The 21,823-nt window shown below is 36.8% G+C and overlaps 1 protein-coding gene across 1 annotated transcript in view; it reads right to left on the reverse strand.

Annotated features, from left to right (window-relative positions):
- LOC108769253 (zinc finger protein rotund) overlaps window positions 1-20,811 on the reverse strand; it is a 160,654-nt gene extending 139,843 nt beyond the window's left edge. Inside the window, exon 1 of the mRNA XM_018520131.1 lies at window positions 19,656-20,811. Coding sequence (XP_018375633.1) covers window positions 19,656-19,832 — 177 coding nt within the window. The 5' untranslated portion in view covers window positions 19,833-20,811. The remainder of the gene's footprint in view (window positions 1-19,655) is intronic.
- Window positions 20,812-21,823: the final 1,012 nt, after the last annotated feature.

A 21,823-nucleotide genomic window follows, 5' to 3' on the forward strand; every position in this document is an offset into this window, starting at 1 on the left:
TTGACCTTTAATCATCCGCGCCTCTCTCTCTCCGCGAATCCCCCCGCGATTGCTAATTGAATCCTTTGTTGTTTCAGATATCGATGTCGCAACGATGATCAAACAAAGTGCGCAATTTCTGTCAAACATTTGTTCTTAAAACATTTGTTGCATTTCCATCAAGCCAAGTGACAAAGATAAAAGTCAGCCACATTATCTTCAGCCATTTCTTGAAGAAATAAAAATTACTCATTTTTAAATATTTAGATTAAAAAAAGATATATAGTCAAACAGCAAAAAAAGGAAAGAAAAAAGCCACGGCTTTTCATTTTCATTCAGTTTTTTAAGTTTTTTTACATGTTAAATTAACATGTAAAAAAACTTAAAAAACTCAAAAAAACTCGATACTTAAAAAATTGAATATCTTTAATGTTTGATTTAATCATGGTATTACATATACATATATATATAGCGATAATATAACATATAATAAAAACAATGAGATTTCAGATCTACTAAGTTTATACACCACCGGTTGCATCTTCCCTTAATATAACATGATTAACATTTACAAAAAAAACGATTCTTCAAGCTTTTAATTTTTCCAAGCTCAGGTAGAGATTAAATAACCTCGTCGTGCACGTCGAAATGTTCGCTGCCATTAGCGGCTTTAATAAAAAAAAAAAAAAGAAGAAGGAAGAACGTGTGCACGTACGTACGTTGCAACGCGGCTGTCGCTTATGCGCTCTAAAATTAACATCGCGCAGCGGTAGCGCGAGCTATCGGCGATCGATTTTCCGCATAGCTGCATCGACACGGTAAGAAAAAAAGAGAATTTAAAATAAGGGCTGGGTAATACAAAACAAAAGGCGGGGGACAAAGTGTGCCAAGAAGTGTCTCGGTGCGCGCGTGCAACGACACTAATCCGACCTTTGGCGCGAGGAAGGACGAGCAGTCGCATGTAAAAAATGCAACCGAGGCGACCTATTCCAGCGTGAAACTAATGCAACCTCGGCGAGGCAGAAACGCCTCGCGTTCTAGCTGGAAAAAGTCAGCGTGACGAGCGTCGTCGCTGTCGTGTGTATCAATTTTCAGATTACAACGAAACAACCTTCCGCTCGTGCTTCCCCCCTCCCCCCCCCCCCCTCTATCTTTCTCTCTCTCTCTCTTTTCTCTCGTTTTCTTCCCGGAAAAAACCCAAGCATCGATCGTGATACTTTTTAATGTCTTTTTTTTTTAAATAAATTTATTTCTCTTGGATCCCTCGTTTTGTACTTTTTACACGCCCACACCTGTTTTTCTTGCATTTACTCGCCGTTCCAAGCGAGCAAGCGAAAAGTTATTCCACGAGTGTCCAACGTAAATTACGGTGTACGCTTCACTCTTGCCATTATTATTTGTATGCATGTTGAAGCCGATGGGTGACAATTTTTTTCCGAACGCTCATTTCGTGCAGTAGGGTGATATCGTCAAAAAATGTTAGATAATACACGAGATGCTACGCGAAATGTGAAAAACACGCGAGGAAGGCTTGTTCTGAAACACGACGCGTATTTCTTTACTCTCATGTAGCTTCATACGTGAACGCGCGCCTTTGCACGTGTTCTCCGATCCGAGGTCGCTATAGGCACGCTTTTGTATTGACGTGCCTGCTAGCGCCATGCTACGACAAAACTCAGAACTGTTTTGACGTTCTCCCAAGCACAGAGAAGCTTGGATGGTACAGACATATCTTCCGCGACGCGAAAGACTTCAGTCCCGTGAAATCGTTACATAGAATTAAAAAAAAATATATATACTGATGTATTTCGAACTGCATCGAGCAGTAAATATTTCCATTAAAAATTCTATTATTTTGATGAAAAAAAAAGACACTACCAAATTTTATAGAACATTATCAAATTGAATAGGAGACCGTCGAAAACGTTTAGGATCTCGTCTAATCATGCGTTTTTTACTTCGATAAAAAAATAGAAACAAAATTGCAAATACGTAAATAATATATGTTATGAACACAAATGTTATGACGTATTTATTCAGTTTCTAACGAGTCAAGTTCAAGTTTAAATGATTATAAAAATTTATAGCATCCACTGAATATCTAACTATAAGAAATTGTGAAAGAACCTTATTCAACTATTGCGTACTTCTTGTACACTTTAACAAAAAGTAAAGTTCGTTAAAAAGTTGCAAGTTTGTAAATATAGCGAACACAAACAATGTAATGTATTTGTTCTCGTAATGAGTTAAGTTTTTCGGATTTAATTAGCTAAATAAAAAATTATTACATCCATTTATTTAGATAATAGAGTATATTAGTACGCTTCATTTAAAGACGTCTTTAAACATTTGCTCAAAATTGAAACGATCCAATAAGCTCGAATGTCACTAAGTATCGATTCGTAATTATGTTTTCATAATCCGTAAATTCGCGAAATGATAATAAAGTAATAGCGTTTCCAACGATTTTCTATTCGAACTTGATATGCAGCGCGTCCCTTTCTTTCTCGATCTTTTTTACTTTCGTTTCCGTTGTAAATGTAGCAATCGTTAACGCTAATCAGCCGCGTAGAATGTTTAAACTTTTTGACGCGAATTACGACGATTACGACCTAGGAAAGTTACGATCGAAATGCAGTCACGAGGAATTATATACGTCCGTCCGTGCTCTGTAATTATATCCCGAACGAGATTCCACCAGCTCTGCAAATAAGCCGCTCGAGCACGTGGGAATTCGGAAACATCTAACGAGGGAAAAATGTAACTGATATATTTCCAAAAAATATTCGTGACATGTGCAAATACACCGAGTAAAATTCAATTGTTATGTAGATAAAAGAAAAACTTTGCAATACAAAATTTTAGTTATTATTCGCACTTATATGCACAATTACATACTCAAGTTCTAATTTATACGAGATTTGTTTAAAAAAAAATAGTTCTGTGTGTAAGAATGCTATTACATTATATTGTACATTACCACATGTCCAACACAAAAGATTAAACTACATCATTTTTTAAATCGTGTTTTGTGATTTAGATATAAATATACTTTTACATATGTTAGACAGCTATTCAGAAGTATTCGAGGTATAATGTTACATTTTTATATTTATATAATTAACTATTGCTATCTTTTTTTGCTGAAACTGTAATTTTGTAGCTTATTAAATACTGATCAAAAATCTCCATAAGCACATATTTATTTTTGATGGAAAAATGAATAGAGTTTGCTGAAGCACCATTTAAATGTTACTATTTTGAGTCTAATCAAACTGAAAAGTACTTTTATTTACTGCAGTACACAGTTTACCTTTTTTTAATTACATAGGCATTTATGTATAAATACTTATATGCGCGTCCACACATAATAATCCATCCAATAATTTATCCAAAATAACTTTTGTCAGATCATCGGAAGTGCCGGAAAAATCGTGATCACAGAGTTACGTAGGACACCCTGTATATATATTTCAAAAAATTAACTATATAAATATAGAAGTGTAGATAAAGATACTTTTCAGTATACAATTAGACCCAAAATAACAACTTTTAAATAGTGTCACAAAGTCTTATTTTTTTATGCTGCATGTAGACTTTTGATCGGCATTTTATTAGCTATCTCTAAAAATATCACATTTTCAATTAATTTGACGTCACTTCGACTAAAACCACATTTTTCTATTATTGGTGTGGGAATTCTTTCTTAAAAAATAAGTATCCTGATAAACTTAGATTATTTGCTTAAAACAGGAAGTTAGAAAGCAAATATCGCGTTTTGTCACGTCGCACGATATCGGTGAGAGGAGCAGACAGATATCTGCTTACAAGCGGTGGCCATACTTATCAAGCGATATCAGATATCTCACTAAATCTCACAATACTTATCTATAATCTCAACAACCGCTCCGGGAGTCCGCGTTTTACTCCATGTGGCCACCGCTCGGCTTTACCTGAACCGTACAAGGCGAAGTGTGTATGTAGATAAAGCAGATGCTACGGCGAAGATTACACCCGGTGGACACCGCTGACACTTAACAGGGTCCAATTAAAGCCATTACACGATTAATTGTCTGATTAATGTATACCTAACCGCGTACGGAATTATACCCTCACCAAATCGACCCGAATCAGCCGATGGAGCTTGTTACTTTCTATCGCGCGGTCGAACGATCGGAATGTAAGGTAAATACCATCGTGAAAACACGTCTGCCTTTCTCGTGAATCTCGTTTATCATAAAACTTAAAAAAATCATTAGGGCGCGTTCACATCTTGACAGAAAAGCAGAAAGCGGAAAAGCAACAGCCAATCAGAACTCGTGCTAGTAATCGGCAATATTTCGGCTTTTTGTACTACTTACTACCAGCGCGAGTTCTGATTAGCTTAAAGGCGTCCTTAGAAGAATATCACGAAAAAAAAAACGAGTTTCCATTTACTATTGCAATCTAAAGGAAAGTAAAAATGATGATTCTCACATTTGGTGCCTGCACGAAAAGAATGGTTTTGCTGAAGAATCTAAAATTTTAGTTAGATACAGTTAGATTTGAAAATAATTTTGTTTGAACCATGAAAATAATTATATAGGACGCGCTCAAACTGATTACTAAAATGTTACAATTTTTTGTAGCATTGTCATTAACGCTTAAGTGTTTCACATAGTTATTTTGATGATGCAACAAAATTATTTTTAGATCTGTATCTAGGTAAACTTTTAAATATTTCACAGAAAAACTTTTTTCCCGTGTGATTTTGAAATCGGATTATACAAAACTCCACTTTCCTCACGTTACGACGGTATTTTGAAAAGTTACTAGACAAACCGTGCGAAAAATTCTACCGCTCGATAGTAATTCGCGACAGTCCGTAATCGCGTTTCACGGTGGATTTCGCGATGAGAGACGGCACGTACGATCGTTGTACAAACATTCTGATCTTTATTCATGGGGACTCCCGTGGTCGCTATTCGCCATTGTTCAAACGTTCGCGGATCGCACGATACGTCGACTGTGTTACGCACAGATAGAACATACGTGCCGCAGTGTGCATACGTGTCTTTTCGTTTCTTGCGAAACGAACAGCCGTGAGAGACAGGATCACGGAAATCGCTCGCTATTACACGCCGTCGGCGTCGCATCGCGAATAGAGGCTGCAATTATCAAACTATCCGCGGACGCGCGATGGATACTGATAATTCGAAAATTACACCTTCCGGTACGGCCTTTTAAATTAAAATGTTACCCGCGATCTTCGCACGGGCGCGCATCTTACACCATCTATACTTTTCACTATATCACTTTTCGCAAGTGATTAGTATCAAAAAAGCATAATGCATTATTATTTAATTATTTCAGACAAAATAGCGTCATAGCGATAAGAAAGCTTCAGATATGAATTAAAATACGAGTTAAATCACTATTAATATCGATTGGTGAAGAATTGCTGATTTACATTCGAAATTTCTACTAAATATGCTTTTATAACGTGCATCTTTCAATGTTCACTAATCTGCTTTATTTCTGCGTTACTTCTTTGTTATTTCTTGTTATACAAATTACAGAAATTAGACTACCAATAAAGAGATAAACATTAAATAAGCAATAAACATAATAAATAGTATTAATAATGCGATCATTGTGACTTAAAATGAATACAAGAATTAAAACAAAAACATTTTTAATTTATGATAAATTCATACAATGAATACTACAACAAGAAATATATATTATGTAGATATCAATATAAAAAACATAATAAATATTTTAATTTCACGCATGACTGATGTCGAATATATGTGTGGTAATATGGAAAATATTAAATGAAACACGTTTTGCATATATCAAATATGTTTAATCGTTTGCAATCAGTGGTTCAGTAAAAAAGTGTCTCATTATTCAATATGTTTCGTGAATCATAACATTCCAAATTCAATCAGACAGAGATTCTGTCAGTGTATCTACTTTTCGTCATGTAATATATTCGTTTCAATATATATTAATATAATCGTACACACAGAAAAGAAATTTGCTGATGCAGCATACTTTATGTCGTAACAAATAACGTTGAGTATACAGATAGCAAAAAGATTTGTCAAGAATTTAATTTTATTTGCCGAATCTCTACACATTATTTCGTTATGATAATAAATTTTTTACAACAGCAAAATGTATTTACTGTAAATAGATTTTACTTCGCTTCGGCAGTAAATTCATATTTTTATGAACCAACTCTGGTAGAAATGTATGCAGTTTTCCTAGACATCTACTCCAGTTACTATCTAATATTACTGTATTCTCATTAATTGTGTCAATACTGAATAAGAAATGGACAAGAACTTGATAGAGTTTTATTCATTTTTGCAGTTGGCTTGCTTATTAATCAATTTAATATCCACTATTTGTTGTGTTTCTATTCAGTAAATGGATTCAGATTTTACGCAACTTTTGTATGCAGTAACTGCAAACAAAGTGTTACATCCTGATTGGGATCCTAAGTAGTTTTCCTTCTCAGTTACTAGACAGAAGTTGGTGTAACTGTTTAGTAACTGCTCAAAAAATGCATGAAATTTCTACCAGGGAATTTACTCGATAAGACTTTTAAACGAATCAAATTTCACTGTCAAATCAAGTAACAAATTCTGATGCTACGGTTTATTTGCAACGACAGCAAAATTCTTTTTCTCCATGTATCTTTATCTCTTGGCTGATACATCGCGAGTGGCAATAAATGAACAATCATCTCAAACTAGCCAAAGTTCTCTATCTACTCGTGCGGTGCACGATCAACTCCACATTCGTTTGACGTATACTTTATCGCTTTCATCTCGATGCTCTCTCTTTCGTGTTGCTAAAACATTCACATTCGATTCGCCCTCTCCCTGCATTCGTCTCCCCTATTTCTTCCATTTATTTCCTCAATCTAAATTATACCTACCAACCTGTCAAAAATTGTCCTAATGGATGGCTATGTTATTATTCGTGAAGATTTATGTGCTAACTAAAAGCCTCGAAAGCATCGTGCATTCCCCGTTTGACTCGCATAAACACATAAATGTTAACTTTGTGCATTTCATGCAACAAGATGAATAAACAAAATTCCAAAAGCACTAGTATCAATCATAAATTTAAATTAAATAACTATCTATTGAATCGTAAGATTACATTGATATTAAATATATGAAATAAATATACGAATTACCTATATAAAATTTTTCTAAATTTTATACTACCACTTATGCATCGTATGCATATTTGCGTACCTTTAATTTTGACGAAATGTTCATCACAATATTCAAAATGGATATTATCATTGCGGAAAATTCAATGTTACTCTCTAAATCTCGTGGAGGGAAATCTCACTCGAAGAGAATGAAAATTTAGTTTGTCTTGAAAAAAGAGTGAAAATACGGCCATTCTTGTTCAAGAGTGGCAGATTTTCACTCTTTTTAGAATGAGATTTACTCTTTTGAAATGAGATTCACTCCAAAGGAGTAAAATCTCAATATCTTTTTTGGAGTGCAATACCAGGGTAGATGGAACCTCACTCCAAAAAAGGAATTGAGATTTCACTCTTTCGGAGTGAACCTCTTTACAAAAGAATGAGTAAATCTCACTTTAAAAAGAGTAAAAATCTGCCACTCTTGAACAAGAGTGACCGTATTTTCACTCTTTTTTCAAGACGGGCTAAATTTTCAATTTCTTCGAGAGAGATTTCACTCCACGAAATTTAGAGAGTAAGGTATACAATTAAATCATTTTTTAATAGGTATTGCATAACACTTCCTCTTTTACAGAAATAACGAACTTTCCTCTCAATGTTGCACGATATACTCTTCTTCTTTCATTTCGGCATTAAGAATTGCCAAACAATAGTAGTAATGGTTTTATTGTCATTCTTTTCCTATACGCATCCATTAATCTTTTTTCGAATTTTTTTTACTTCAAGATAAATTTTGTTGTAGTAATGCTCCTTAAAATAATTCTCTTTGAAAAACGTAAATCACAATTATGATATTAAAAATTATCAACATTTAAAATTATAGTAACAACCAAGTTTCTGTCGGTATTAATTTAAATAATGGAATTTAAGAAAACAAATGAATAATACGTCATATCTAAATGTAATAAACATAAAATAGTATCAACAATATAGTTATTATCACTAAATATAAATTCGAGAATTAAAACAAGAAACATTTTAAATTTATGATAAATTTATACAATTTATTCTACAAAAAATATAATTATGTAGATACGAACATAAAAAAATGCCTTAAACTTACTGTAACTTAGACATTTTTAGCATTCGGCAGAATTTAAGAATGTATCGAGTTTGACATAATTTTTAAATTTTAAAAAAATTTTCATCAAAAATTTTTTGATAATTTTTATATATATATAAAAAATTATTTTTTTTTAAATATACCTCAATTATTTCTCTATTGTAGTACATAATCGAATTCTATCCTAAATTCTTTTCAAGGTTCTATCAAACGTAGAAACTTGAAGACTTTGACGAATTACCCTGTGTTAAATCATAATCGAGGGAAGCGTATAAAACTTTCATTTGATCCTCTTGATCGAGAAGTCAAGGGGGTGCGGGCACATCCCCTTACTGATACTTGGTAGCATGGCGGCGACGCGGGTTTCGCAGGATAGACAGGTATAACGTAGATGCACGTAGACGCGCGTACGTGTGTATATGTTCGCGTGCAAGAGGCAGTAACCCTCAAGGTAAGGCGAAATGCCACCTGGCAGGTTTTTGTGGCGTTGCGCGCGAGATGCGATATTGTTTTTGCCCCCTCGGCTTGAGCTCGAGCGGAGGAGCTGCCTTTAGCTTCTGCCCCCCTTCGTTCCTACCCTCTTTCCTACACCGTCGCCCCACTTCCGGTGTGGGTAGGACCCGGTAGCCAATAGGAGGTGGGTACCACGCCTCCCCCACCCACGCGCACCTGCGTCCACGCCCGCCAATCGGAGGACGAACTACCTGGAGAACCAAGTCACCACAACACGAAAGAGAAAGAGAGAGAGGAGATGTATATACATATATAAAGAGTGAGAGAGCGAGAGAAAGGGAGAAAGAGAGGGCCAGAGAGGGACAGAATGGCGGACGTGCGAGAGAGAAGAGGGCAAGAACGGAGAAAGGAGAGAGAGAGAGGAAGATGCATCGCGAACGTCCTCCGCAGTACTTGGACGCGCACGCTCCGATCGCACCTCTCTTCCTCTCTTCTTTTCTTCCTTCCCTCCCTCCCTTCTCCCTCTCGCCCGTCACTCCGTCGGCCGGCCGCTATTGCTCGACGCATTCTCCTTCTTGTTGTTCTTCTTCTCCTCCCGCAGCCGCCCTCCGTCACTCCTCGTTTCCCTTCTTTCGCCTCTTTGTGCCAAGAGCCGAGACTTCTTCTTCTTCTTCTCGATAGGCCACGTAGGTGCGCGCGCGCGCGCGCGCGCGTTTCGTTTCTTCCCTTTTGCCGTTAATTTTCTTTGCGCGCGACCACGTTTTTGCCCGGTCGCTCCATTACCACTGAATTCTTCTTTCGGCGATATTTCGAGCTGTTTATCGGCCGTAATGGCCGCGACCTCGAGCGCCTCACTCTTTCGGCGCAACCAAGCCCTTTCATCCTCTACCACGTCGCGAGCTTTCCCGTCGCGCTCTTTATCGTCGCTTCGATTCGAACCTTTAACCATAACAAATCGGTACCAAATAAGTTAAACTGGTGAGAATTCGTGCCGAATTAAAAACTTCGACTTAGAATCTGTTTGCTGAAGCATTATCTCGACGAATGCACGTGACAGATTTCGTTACATTATCCAAATTGCAGCTGTTGTCGTACCTCACGCGCGTATGTCAACTCGATATCTCGGTCTGAATCGTTCGAGCGAGTGTCATTTGCCTTGAACTTAGATGGGACTACATGGCAGGGAGAAACGCGAGTCATGCATCGTCCGAGCCATTTTTGCAACGGACCGTGCAAAAGGGTCCTTGGGTCCGCCAAGTTTGGAAAGCCGCCCGGATCCAGGAGCAACCTTTTACGGATGCCTAGCCCTGAGCGACCAATGGCTGCCTTCAACTTGAAAATCTTGCACGAGTTTACTGCTTGTCAGATCGGCGAATGCCTGCTTCGTCACACCGATCATTTTAATATTCGACAATCAACTTTGTTACACTAGGGTGGAGCGCGAAAAGTCCATCATATCTCTGTCAAATCAAATTCAAAATAGTTACAACAAAAACAATGAAAAGTTGTTGCCACTGATTTCAAAAAAGAAAAATTTTTTAATCATGTTTCAAAGAACTTTACTTAACGCAGAATATTTGCAAAAGCGACATACCACTTGTCCTATTCTAATAACATATAAATAAAGAATGGAAACGAGAAAGAAAATGATAAGTTTCAGACTGTTTTTGTAAAACGGACATGCATATCGTTAACAACGCTAATGAATTTAGGTATATACTTAATTATAGTAATTTAGTATTAACTCAAGAATCAAAGCATTTATCAAATGTAAAGTTTCATTCCTTCATTCATTTCCTTTAATAATTGGCTGAATTAGATTTATGCCGCAATTTTTTTTCTACATAGAATTATTAACCATTATATAGAATCGTTATCAAATAATACCTGTCTAGGTAAATAACAGCTGCCAATTTTCTCGTTGGCGATCTCGTTGGTCACTCTAAGGTCTAAGATCACTCATGGCTATCTTTGTCACATCATCCCTCAATGTTACAGCAATGTTAGAAATATCTACCTACGATATCTGCGATATATTTCCACCTATCTTTATAAAGTCATAAAACAAATTTTTACAATTCGTCGCAAGAGAACTCCTTGCGTGTATTTTCGACTCACCAGAAGCATAATGTTTTTCTTAGTTGAACGAGCCGCCCCTCGTAACGGTCGTTGGCTTTCCAAGCGGAAAAATCAACACGGCCAGTTAATTTCATTCCGAATTATGAGAATCGAGTCAGCGATCCTGATTGTTTCTTTTCGCAGCGCGCATCGCCGCACGAGTTTCGCGAGCTTTTGGAAAGATGGATTCTTACGACGATAAAAAAGTTTGTCATAATTAAAAAGAGTACAAAAATAGCTATTATAGTTTCAAAGTACAAATATGAAGGTGGGAGAAAACATAGTTTTTTGTATTTTACTAAAACATAATATAAATTATATTTGTCAACGTGTGAAATCAGCGCTACAAATAATTATTACTGCAAAGATTAATTATTTATATTTCATTTAAAAAATGCCAAAAAATTAGGAATAATTATTAAATAATTGACACAGAATTAATCTAATTAAAAAATCCTAATCAAAATTGTTTTTGTATATACGTATAAAAAACTAGAGATCGAAGAAACAAATAAATAAAATAAGATGTTAATGACAATAGCGATTTCGCATATTTAGACACGTACGATTTTACCCGCGAAACAGTAGCATCGTTCCACTCGATCTGCAAAGAACGAACCGCGGTACTTATGGTGGCTACGTGGAAAAGTGGTGAGACGAGACGAAGGGGAAATCGGTTGCACGTTACACTTTCAGAGCGTTTTTGCCAATGGTCGAGAGGAGCCAATGAAGTTCTCTTTCGTTCGGTCTTTATGGAACCATCTCCGTTTCCACGTTCAAGCGGACAAGAAGTATAAACCGCCGTCGCGCTGCTACTAGTGCCGAACACCAAGCGACAGTTTTTTTTTTATCCTATTTACGTTTATATCTAGCGAATTCAATCAACAAGACAATCCCGTTAAATAGCCAATCGAAGCATGTAACGTTACAATGCAGTTTTCGAGTGAAATCTTGTATATTGAAAGAAGCCGTTCCCTCAACGTTCAATGGAATCAAAGCAACAACAAAAAATCGAGAAATACATAATAAAAAAGGAAATTTTAGACGTACAGAGAGTATTATTATTTATTAACGGCTAAATAATAAAACTTTAATTATATTTTAGCCCTTTTAATGTCCAAGAATAATTCCTAAATAGAAAAACTTAACGTACGCAACTTTCTATATTTTATAATAGTTACATTTGGCATAATATATTTTCATTATATTTTACTTTTATTTTTTTTTTGTGTTATACAGTATCGCCAAATATTCTTAATTATACAGTTTATACTTGAAAAATTTTTCTCGTATAATTCCCAGAAATTTTTTAATATTGATATAGTAACATAAACTAGCACGAGATATAGTAGAAGAGATAGATTAACTTTACTTGGCTTCATCGCGAGGGCGTAGGATACGTAAATCCACGTCACCGGCATGCAAAGTATAAGAATTGCCGGTTTTCTTGCCTCGTATTTCTTAACAGGGAAAAAGAGCAGTGTTGAACCCGAAGTGAAAGGGCCAAACTAAAATAGCATAACATTTATAAAAAGAGAAAGAGAAAGAGGTAGTGATGTACGCATCGATGCATTCCTCAAAAGGGAAACATTTAGATATCAATGGAAGGTATTATCATCATAAGCACATGAGAAACCCGAATTGATTTCCAGATCGCGACGGTGATTTCCCTGTCGGGGAGGTAATTAGTCACGGCTCCATGGCCTTTCGCATATACGCCGTAATCATTTTTATAATCAGCTGTCGTCGCGCTTTCCCGGTAATTTATTCGCGTCGAATGCGCATCATTCGCGCGCTCACGCTCGGAAATAATTATTGCGGGAAAATGTAAAGAGACTGTACGCAGCAACAAAGAGTGACGAAGAGCCTCCCGTCGCGTATGGGACATATAATATACATAATTAAACGAGTTGATTGCCGGGACAATTATATGTTGCGCGCGCGATATTAATTTCGCCCGGCCATTAATTTACTGACCGACATCGCGCAGGAAAATCTATTCCGCACACGTCGAACGAAAGTCGTCGGATTGGATGGTGACCCGGCGGCGAGTGGTAATCGACCCGTGGCAAAAAACCGCTCGATGGCCCGATAATTATTGGTAACAACGTACCAACAATACGACGTGGTTCGTTAAATCGCGGAACGGACTCTCGAGAGTTTCCTTCTGATTATGGCGAATCACGTGGACACGCTATAAATTATCTACCGACATTTGCACACTTGCATCAGGATTGAATTTTATCTGTCTATCACGTTAGGATTTAATAAGACAGTAATTAAACAATCCATGCAAATCTAAAATTAGCATGTGAACGTGTAAACCAAAAATATTATTTTTTTGCTAAATAAATAAAGCAAATGTTATAAAATAAAAAATTGAAGGAATTTATTACTGCAAAGGACAATATGTCGAATTGCTGTATTGTATGCATTGAAAAATACTAAATATTTGTTTGAATAGTTTTAAATAAATATTTACTAAATGTAAACATATATTTATAATAAATATATGTTTACATTTAGTAAATAAGATACATAGTAGATTAGATAAATAATTTATCTTATACAAAAATCATTAATTTGATTTAACTATCTTATTAATGAGTAAATATTTACTATAAACAAACGTTTACTTAATACTATTCAAAGAAATATGTAATATGATTTAATAAATTTTTTTCAGTAAAATTTATTGAGTTATTCTTGAAACAATTACTCAATTATTTGTTTAAGTAAAATTAAGGAAGATAGATTCTTGTTATAATCGTTTTCATCAATTTTTACCTTCTCATATCACTTAATCATATCAATCACCCCATATGTAATTCAATAAAAAAAAATATATTAAAAATGACGTGCAGAAAATTACATTGATAAATACTAAAGAGCAGCAAAGTAATAGTATGAAAAAATCAGTGCAAAAGCTGATGTTATTTACATACATCGTACGACTAATTGCTAGAAATTATAATCGAACCTAGATCTTAATCACCCGTTAATGGACGCCGAGTCGTCAACACTCCACTTAATTGCCGTCGTTAATAATTAACAGCCACCGTACGTTAGGTAGTTATTAAACGATTACCATTGAACGTATAATAATAATTTAAAAAAGCTTCGCAAAGTGTAATGCATGGAATTTTGTGATTAGATCGGGTGTGATTATATCGAATAAATTCACCGTGTTTTCGTCGAGAATAGTTTCGAAAGAGCTTTCTCAATTATTTGCATAAAACTGTGTATATTAGCGAAGTTAATACATGAAAATTACACGAAGATGACAATCGTGAATATGTAATTGCAAATCGTAAGTACTTTATTCCGCGATTTTACGGCTCGCGAGTAGTGCAATTGAGAAGAACGATAAAATCGTATATAGCACATAATGATATCGCTCGCGGCGCCGAAGGTAATTCGCTATCAAGCCGTGTGTTGTCAAAAACGAGCGTTCACATATGATTGTACATTACGTCCCACTCCAATGTTATTACATGTTCAGAACCGAGAAAAATGCGTTTATATCATCCATCAGAAAAAAAAGCCATTTATAGTTAAATCCACTTATAGTTATCACACTGTTTGGAACATGAATTCTTTTGCTATTTTCAAAATAAAAATTTTGAAAACTGAATTTTTTCTTCTATATATACTTTGATATTGTAGGATGATACTAAATTATTACCATCGTGATAATTGCGAATTATTAACTTAACGCAGAAAAATCTTCGAAATGAGAAATTTGAAAGTTATCGTTGAGGTCAATGACGCTTTATTGTTGTTTTCAGATCGCTTGATAGTATAAGCTCAGTGTTTTTTATGTGCAAATCATTTTCACAAGTTGATACGTCGGATGGCCTTCTTGTCGATTTAGCCGCGGCACGAGTTCGTCGGTATTTCTTACGCGCCGTCTACAATGTTCGCAAGAAAATATACGAAGCAAATCGAAAGATTAACGCGATAATTCATTACGATTAACTCTCCATCTGAATCCAAGAAGAAGGCAATACTAAGTGAAACGAGGCAAATCAGTATAAAACGAAGTAAGTAAATGGATTGGAAGACGAATCAGATGTTAAATTAGAATTCTCACTTATTTCGATTTAACTTTCGGAAACTGCTGCTTTTAGGAAGTTACCCAGTAATTACTCTCTTCCTATATCATTAAAAATTAAATTTTCTTTGATATAAGATCATTCTTAAATGCCAATTTCTCGCTCGCCGTCGGTGAACAAAAAAAAGTGCAACACCAAATTCAAACGTTTGAAATTGACATCGAATTCATTCGAATAAAGGCTGCATTTTTTTATTAAAGCAGTGTGTGTTGCACGTGCATCATTACAAAAAATATTAATCATAATAATTAAAAAATATTCAAAATATTATTACTCAATATAAATTTCATAGGAAGAAGAAATAGTTTTAAAAAAACGTACAGAGATTCGCGAATGTTCGTTCCAAGCAAATGACATGTGAAAATTGGTGTAACGCGATTGTAGTAATTCTCTTTTGAAATATCAAGTTCATTGCTACCGTACGATTATCCAGGTATTAATCTTCATCTACGAGTATCTTATGACGTTATTATTGTGCCGGCTATGAGTATAATCAACAGCCGCAAAAAAGAAAGAAGTTGCTCCAAGTTTTTATGCTTCACGACAACAGTATCAAATACAGGATTTATCATACATCTGATAATTGACCATTCAGATATTAGTTCAATCTAAAATAGATACACAAAATACCGCACAATTAATGACAAATTATTCAAATTGCAAATTATAATTAAATAAAAAAAAATTTATTAGTTGCTAAACGTAAAATGATATCGTCAAACGAAACTAATTTTTCATGCAAATGTGAATTAATATTGATTTCATAAATAATGTCGCATTTGTATTCTTTCTTATGCAAATTAGGAAATGTCTATTTTTTTTCCTTTCTTTCTTCTCTTTTTTTCCAGTGATTAGAAGATGAAATACCAGCGTGTAAACGTCATTATTTTGTTACAAACATAAAATATGAAATGAATAATAATACTATAATAGACAACTGGTCAAACGAGACAATCAAAATTATCTACATTAACTGTCATATTAAAATTACTATTTTTAAACATATTTTATCTGAACGTTTTATAATTTATATTAGTCTGAATGTAAATTCATAAAAATTTGATAGCAACTAGTGCAGCTTAAAAGAAAATATTTTTTAAAACCTAAATAACAAACACTCCTCGAAATAATTGTCTATTCGCTGCGGAAAAATTGCGCAAATCATTTATCATGTTTATTACACATTCGTTTTGATACAAGTTTGTATCAGTGCCAAAAATCAATGCCAACACGTTAGACAAATTCTAGAATCTATGTGTTAGAATTTAATTCAAATTTTTGTACAATGAGTCCTCAGAAATTTGATCTGGATTACAGCAACAATCAATGTTACAACCTATTTATGTATAAATTCTCTGAATAGTCTTACAAGAATTTTACATTCCGAAGGTTAGGGATGTTATCAAGGTTCGAAACTTTTAAAATCTTGTCTTGTCTCGCCCCAAATTTCGAGACAAGATTTTTGTAGAGCTTAAGGACAAGATTTTTAGCCTCAAGATTCTTGAAAATCTTGTCTTGTCTTCAAACTCTCCACAAAAATCTTGTTTCGATCTCGAAATTCGAGGCGAGAAAAGATAAGATTCTCGAGTCTCGAAAAATTATAGAAATTATTTTATTCTTTTGTAAAATCTTTCCGGGCTGATAGAAATTATGAAAATGATAGGAGAAAACAAATTTTAATTTCGAAAAAGTCAAACTATTAAAAATGTATTTGAATACTTTCATAAACTAATTTTTTGGAAACTTGTTAGGCATTTTTAGAAAAGTTCATAAGTTACTGCAGTTACTCCAACAATTTAAGATGAAAGTTTCAAGTTTGAACAAGTTTAAAATTTTCAAATTTTAAATAATAAATATAAGATAATTTCGGTATTTTTTTACAGGATTATGCTAGGATTACGCTAGGATTTATATCGCAAAGCCAGAAAAAATATAGGAGTGAAGATAAAATAAAACTACTGTCAATTGAATCGATTTTTTTGTCAATGTAATAAGTAGCAATTCTTTTCATAGCCATGTAAAACGCTATATTCCCGCAGTTTGCTAAATACTGATTTTCGACGTCTGTGTATAGCAGTCTAACACCATGGCTGCGTTCAGGAATTATGCCTAGATAACTCTAGGGTGCATTTTTGTTATAATATACGTAATTTATAGCTTAGAGTTATCTGGGTGTAATTCCTGAACGCAGCCCATAGGAAAAATACTGCGGGAACGCGACGCTGCGACGTTGATAGTTCGGAAAACAAAGGATCATCGTTGTAACCAACGTTATCAGCGCGCAGCGATTTGATTGCGCGGCTGCGATTGTCTTATTTAAATTGTAAAAATTTTTGAGAATTTTCGAGATGAGATAAGATTTCCGAGTTCGGGATTAAGATAAGAATATACATTTCAAGATTGTTTTCGAGATAAAACCGAAAATCTCGTTTGATCTCGTCTTGTGGCATCCCTACCGAGGATTCTTGACAAGAGGCGACCACATTTTGCGTCATTTATCCGTCGTCGTATAAATGTCAAAAAGGAGAAATGCCGCACTATACGATCGGTAACAAACAATGGGGAAGCGGGATTAAAGCATTGACGACAATACCCAAAATGAAGCATTCTTTGTCGTCGCGCCGTGACAATTATTTCGTAAAAGAAATATATTTTTTACTACCTGAAGTTTTAATAGTTTCATCGCTTCAGTCTCCAAACAATATTACAATTTTACTATTTGTCTGTCACTGTCAAATTTTACGATATTACAAATACAATCAGCGAATATCTGATGACGAATCAGCGTTTATCGCAAATTTATAATGTTAAAAATTTTGTACGTCAACAATTATAAATCTGGAGTAAAATTTTTATTGCGGCATCTGAATTAATTTATCGTTAAATTTTAAGAAGATGATTAATTAATTTTTTATTCACAACATCAAGTTTGCAAAAATTTACTTATTATTATTGGAATTAAAAATCTATTATTATTAAGATATTATTTGTTTCTAAATCCTGCTTATTCAGATAAATGAGAGCATTAAACTTCATCACAAATTTATCATAAAAAATTAAACACTTCCTTTTTTTAATATTGTAATTCTAATCCGAAACTGAAACGATCTGAAAAACGATGAATCTTAAAATTCTCAAATCACGAATCTACAATTTGACTCTTTCATCCCGTATGTCTTTGATTTTTCGTATAATTTCTGATTTCGAACATTAACCCGTAACAGGAAAACGTTTTCCTTTTGCTAAAGGAACATATTGGTTCTTGGAACTTATTGTTATTAATTTTAGAAATATTAAAATTTTCAACTATATAAAAAATTACAACACTTAAACTTGGCATATATGTAATACACTAATTAGTCTACTTGAATAAAACAAAAGTGTAAAAAATAAGATTGTGAAACATAAAATTATTCCAAATTATTACACTATTTAAAAATTAGGAAAATATTCCAGGGTCGTTAGGAGCCATATATTCCAATTACGAATTAATATCGCTTAGAATTAAGACTGCTTTCACAAATTTCGCCAGAGTGCATCAACATATCATTTTATGTTTATTTAACATTCATTGAACAATATTAGATATCAAAGAAGCAATGGCAACTCAATCCTTTGAGATTTAAATAACATGTTATTACTAACTTCCATGTGTCAAAATATAAATTACTCTATTATTGTAGTTATTTTCAAGTAAACAACGTTCATATTAACGTATGCGTTTATTAAATAATAAATTGAATTTGAGTTAAATTTAATACATTTTCTTGAGTGTGTGTGTGAAATTGTTTAACTTTATTATTTTAGTTAAATTAACGATATAGTGAGTAGAAGCAACGGCGATCTATAGAAATGATTGAAAATAATTTAAATTGGATACAATTTGATATATAAATTTAACAATGAGAACAAGAATAAAATGATGTCTGGGTGCATTCGAGTGAAATTTCTGAATGCAGCTTAACCACCCTTCGTGGTCACCTGGGATCCAAAAAGGCATGAAGTTTTATATTTCTAAGGTCTTTTTTTAAAACAAAACTTAAACTGCCATTTATCCAAAGTTTAAAATATCCTTTTTGTACCTTTTTTTTTAAATATGTTAAAAACTTTAAAAAGCCACCGCATTTCTATAATCTATAATGTTTAACGTATATTCAGTAATTTTTTTGATTTTAACAAAAGCTGTAAATACGGCAATCAATTAAAATGTTGGGGGTCATTTTGCCCCCTGTGTGACCAACATAAAATTCTCAGGAGATGTATCCACGAAGGGTTAAATAACGGCTGCAGAAAAAGCAATTTTACAACGGTTGTAAAATTCATTCATATAATTGGTTTTGCTGTTAGTTCCTCGTTGGATCTAAATATATAAATCAATCATATTAAAGAATTTTACAACAGTTGCAAAGTTGTTAATTTTTTTATGCCGAACGTAGTCAATATTAAAAGCTGAAGATTTCCGGAACGATGCTCCGTGTTTTCAACGTGCATGTGTCGTAGAACGTATAAAATCATCTCGCGTTAATATCGTTATGTACGATTTCTGTACTTGAACAGAATAAGGCGTGCAAACAGGTGCGTTTAAACGTTACAAGGATTACAAACATCAGGCCTAAAGAATCCAAAGTCTCTCTTGAACTTTGGCGAGAGACCTCGGAAATCCGAGCGTGCAAAACGCGGAAGAAAACGAAGATAAACCGTATTCCCTTACCTTACTCTGGACATAGTCGAGGGCGAGCATGCAGTCCGAGTATCCGCTCTCAGTCTTTATAGTAGTGGCACCCTGGCCGGGTCCAGTGGAGCAGAATCCGGAGCCCACGACGCCAACCGGCCCGCCGAGGCCAGCTGCCGCCGCAGCCGCGACGCTGTCCCGGTACCAGGGATACATCGAATAGCCTACAGATTATCACCGCGTATTTCTTCCCCCTATCTTCTCTCTTCCGAGCTGCCAAGCTCGCACCCAAGTTCCAAGCGAATAATTCACTCTCGGTCACACGTCACGCTCCTCTTTCTCTCGGTTCTTCCTTCCTTCCTTCCTTCCGTTTACTTTTCCGCGATACGGGCACGACACGCGCTGCGCGACATACACCTCACCGCCGATGATTTCACTGCACCGCGGAGCGCGCGGTATCACCGCGGTACACGCCGCGCTCGCGCACTACGACAACGCTCCGGCTTCGCGACAACGTCCGTCCCGCGCGAGAACGATCATCAACGATCACTGAGTATTCGCGCGTACGTATACTAAAGTCTCTGGATCTCGCGCACACCCGACAGGTTAGCTATCACACTGCGAGCAGAAGTACCTCTTCGAAGCGGAGAGCGTCCTCGACGTCGCCGCTCGCGTTAATCGCTGTCTGCCCGAGCGTGGACACTCGTGATAACAGTGCGGCCGTCGCCAGTTGAGTAACGTCTTCACGAACGCGATATTAAAACGTAAACACCCCGCGCCGTGCCGGTGCGACCTTGCGCCAAGATTGAAACTCGTCGAACTCGACGCTGCGTTTGTCTTTCTCTCTCTCTCTCTCTCTCTTTCTTTTTTTCTTTCTTTCTCCCCGGTCGACTAACTGTTTACCTTTTTTTCAACGATTCCCCGTAGAGCGCCTCCCAGAGGTCGCCGCGTGCACGAAAACGCCCGAGGGAAGAGTTTAAAAGACCGTCGGAAAACTCTGCGGTGGAATTCGGGATTTCGGAGCACGGTTGCTTCGACCTTACGGCGACCTATGACAAACTTCACGTCGCATTTGTCCGCTTGACGGGACACACGACACGACACGACACGACACGACACGACACGACACGATACGACACGAGGGCCACGGGCCCGCGCGCACGCGGGCGCGCACCCGCTCGCGACGCCTGTTTATCGCGAGCTGTTGAAATCGAGTGCCCGGTGCGTCTTGGTCGTCTTCGACGAGCCCTCTCCTCCTTCCTCCGCGCGCTGCACTGCCTTCTTCCGTCCGTTTGTGCGTTTCGCGCGATACGCGGCTAACTTCACTCTCTTTCCGGCGAGAAACTCACGCGTTGTCGACCGACGACGACGCGACGTAACGCCATTCGTGTGTCATTCTCCGCTCGCCTGCTTTCTTCCTCTTCCTCCTCTCGTTATTCGAGGTATTGTCGTTGCAACGATCGATCTATCGCACAGTGATCGTCGTGTCGATCGCCACCTTCGGAAGGCAACGCGTCACCGGCGCGTCGCCGCCAAGGCTCATAATACCGCGCGAATAACTCACTCAAGCGGAACGCCGCCTAATGTCGGTGAGCGCGGCCGCGATCCGAAATCCGCGGTGCGATTCGAGCACTCGCGAATCGCACCATGATCACGGTTCGACAAGCGACGCCGAAAAGAAAGCCTCGATCGGCCTCGCAACGCGGAACGAGCGCCGTGAAAAATGGCCTCCTTTATCACTTGTGCTCTTCCTTCGCTCTATTTCTCCCCTCCTCCCCGGCTCTCTCTCTCTCTCTCTCCTTCTTTCTACCACGCCGTTGACGAGACACTGATGTTGTCGCGAGCGTAGAATCGTCGACTTCTCCGGCGATCCTGCCGAGAGCGCGCCAAACCCCGGTTTTTTTTGCGTGCGGCTGTCCGGCCCGGGACGCGCAAAAAAATGCAACCGCGGCAAAGCCCGGATATCGTGAACCGTGAACCGCGGACGCGGTTTCAGCACTGACGCGGGAGCTGCGATTCGAACGACCGTTCGGCCGTGCTCGGCCGTCTCCGCCGGCCCTCGTATCTGCCCCCTCACGATCCGCCGTCCCTCACGAACTCGCTGACTCGCTCTCGTGCCGCGCACTGACTAGCGGGGGAAGACGCGGCCCGCCGCGGAAGGGTGAAAGGGCGGGGGCGGGGTACGCGGGAAACACACACAACGGTCT

Source organism: Trachymyrmex cornetzi, unplaced genomic scaffold (genome assembly GCF_001594075.2).
Source record: "Trachymyrmex cornetzi isolate Tcor2-1 unplaced genomic scaffold, Tcor1.1 scaffold88, whole genome shotgun sequence".
NCBI lineage: Eukaryota > Metazoa > Arthropoda > Insecta > Hymenoptera > Formicidae > Trachymyrmex > Trachymyrmex cornetzi.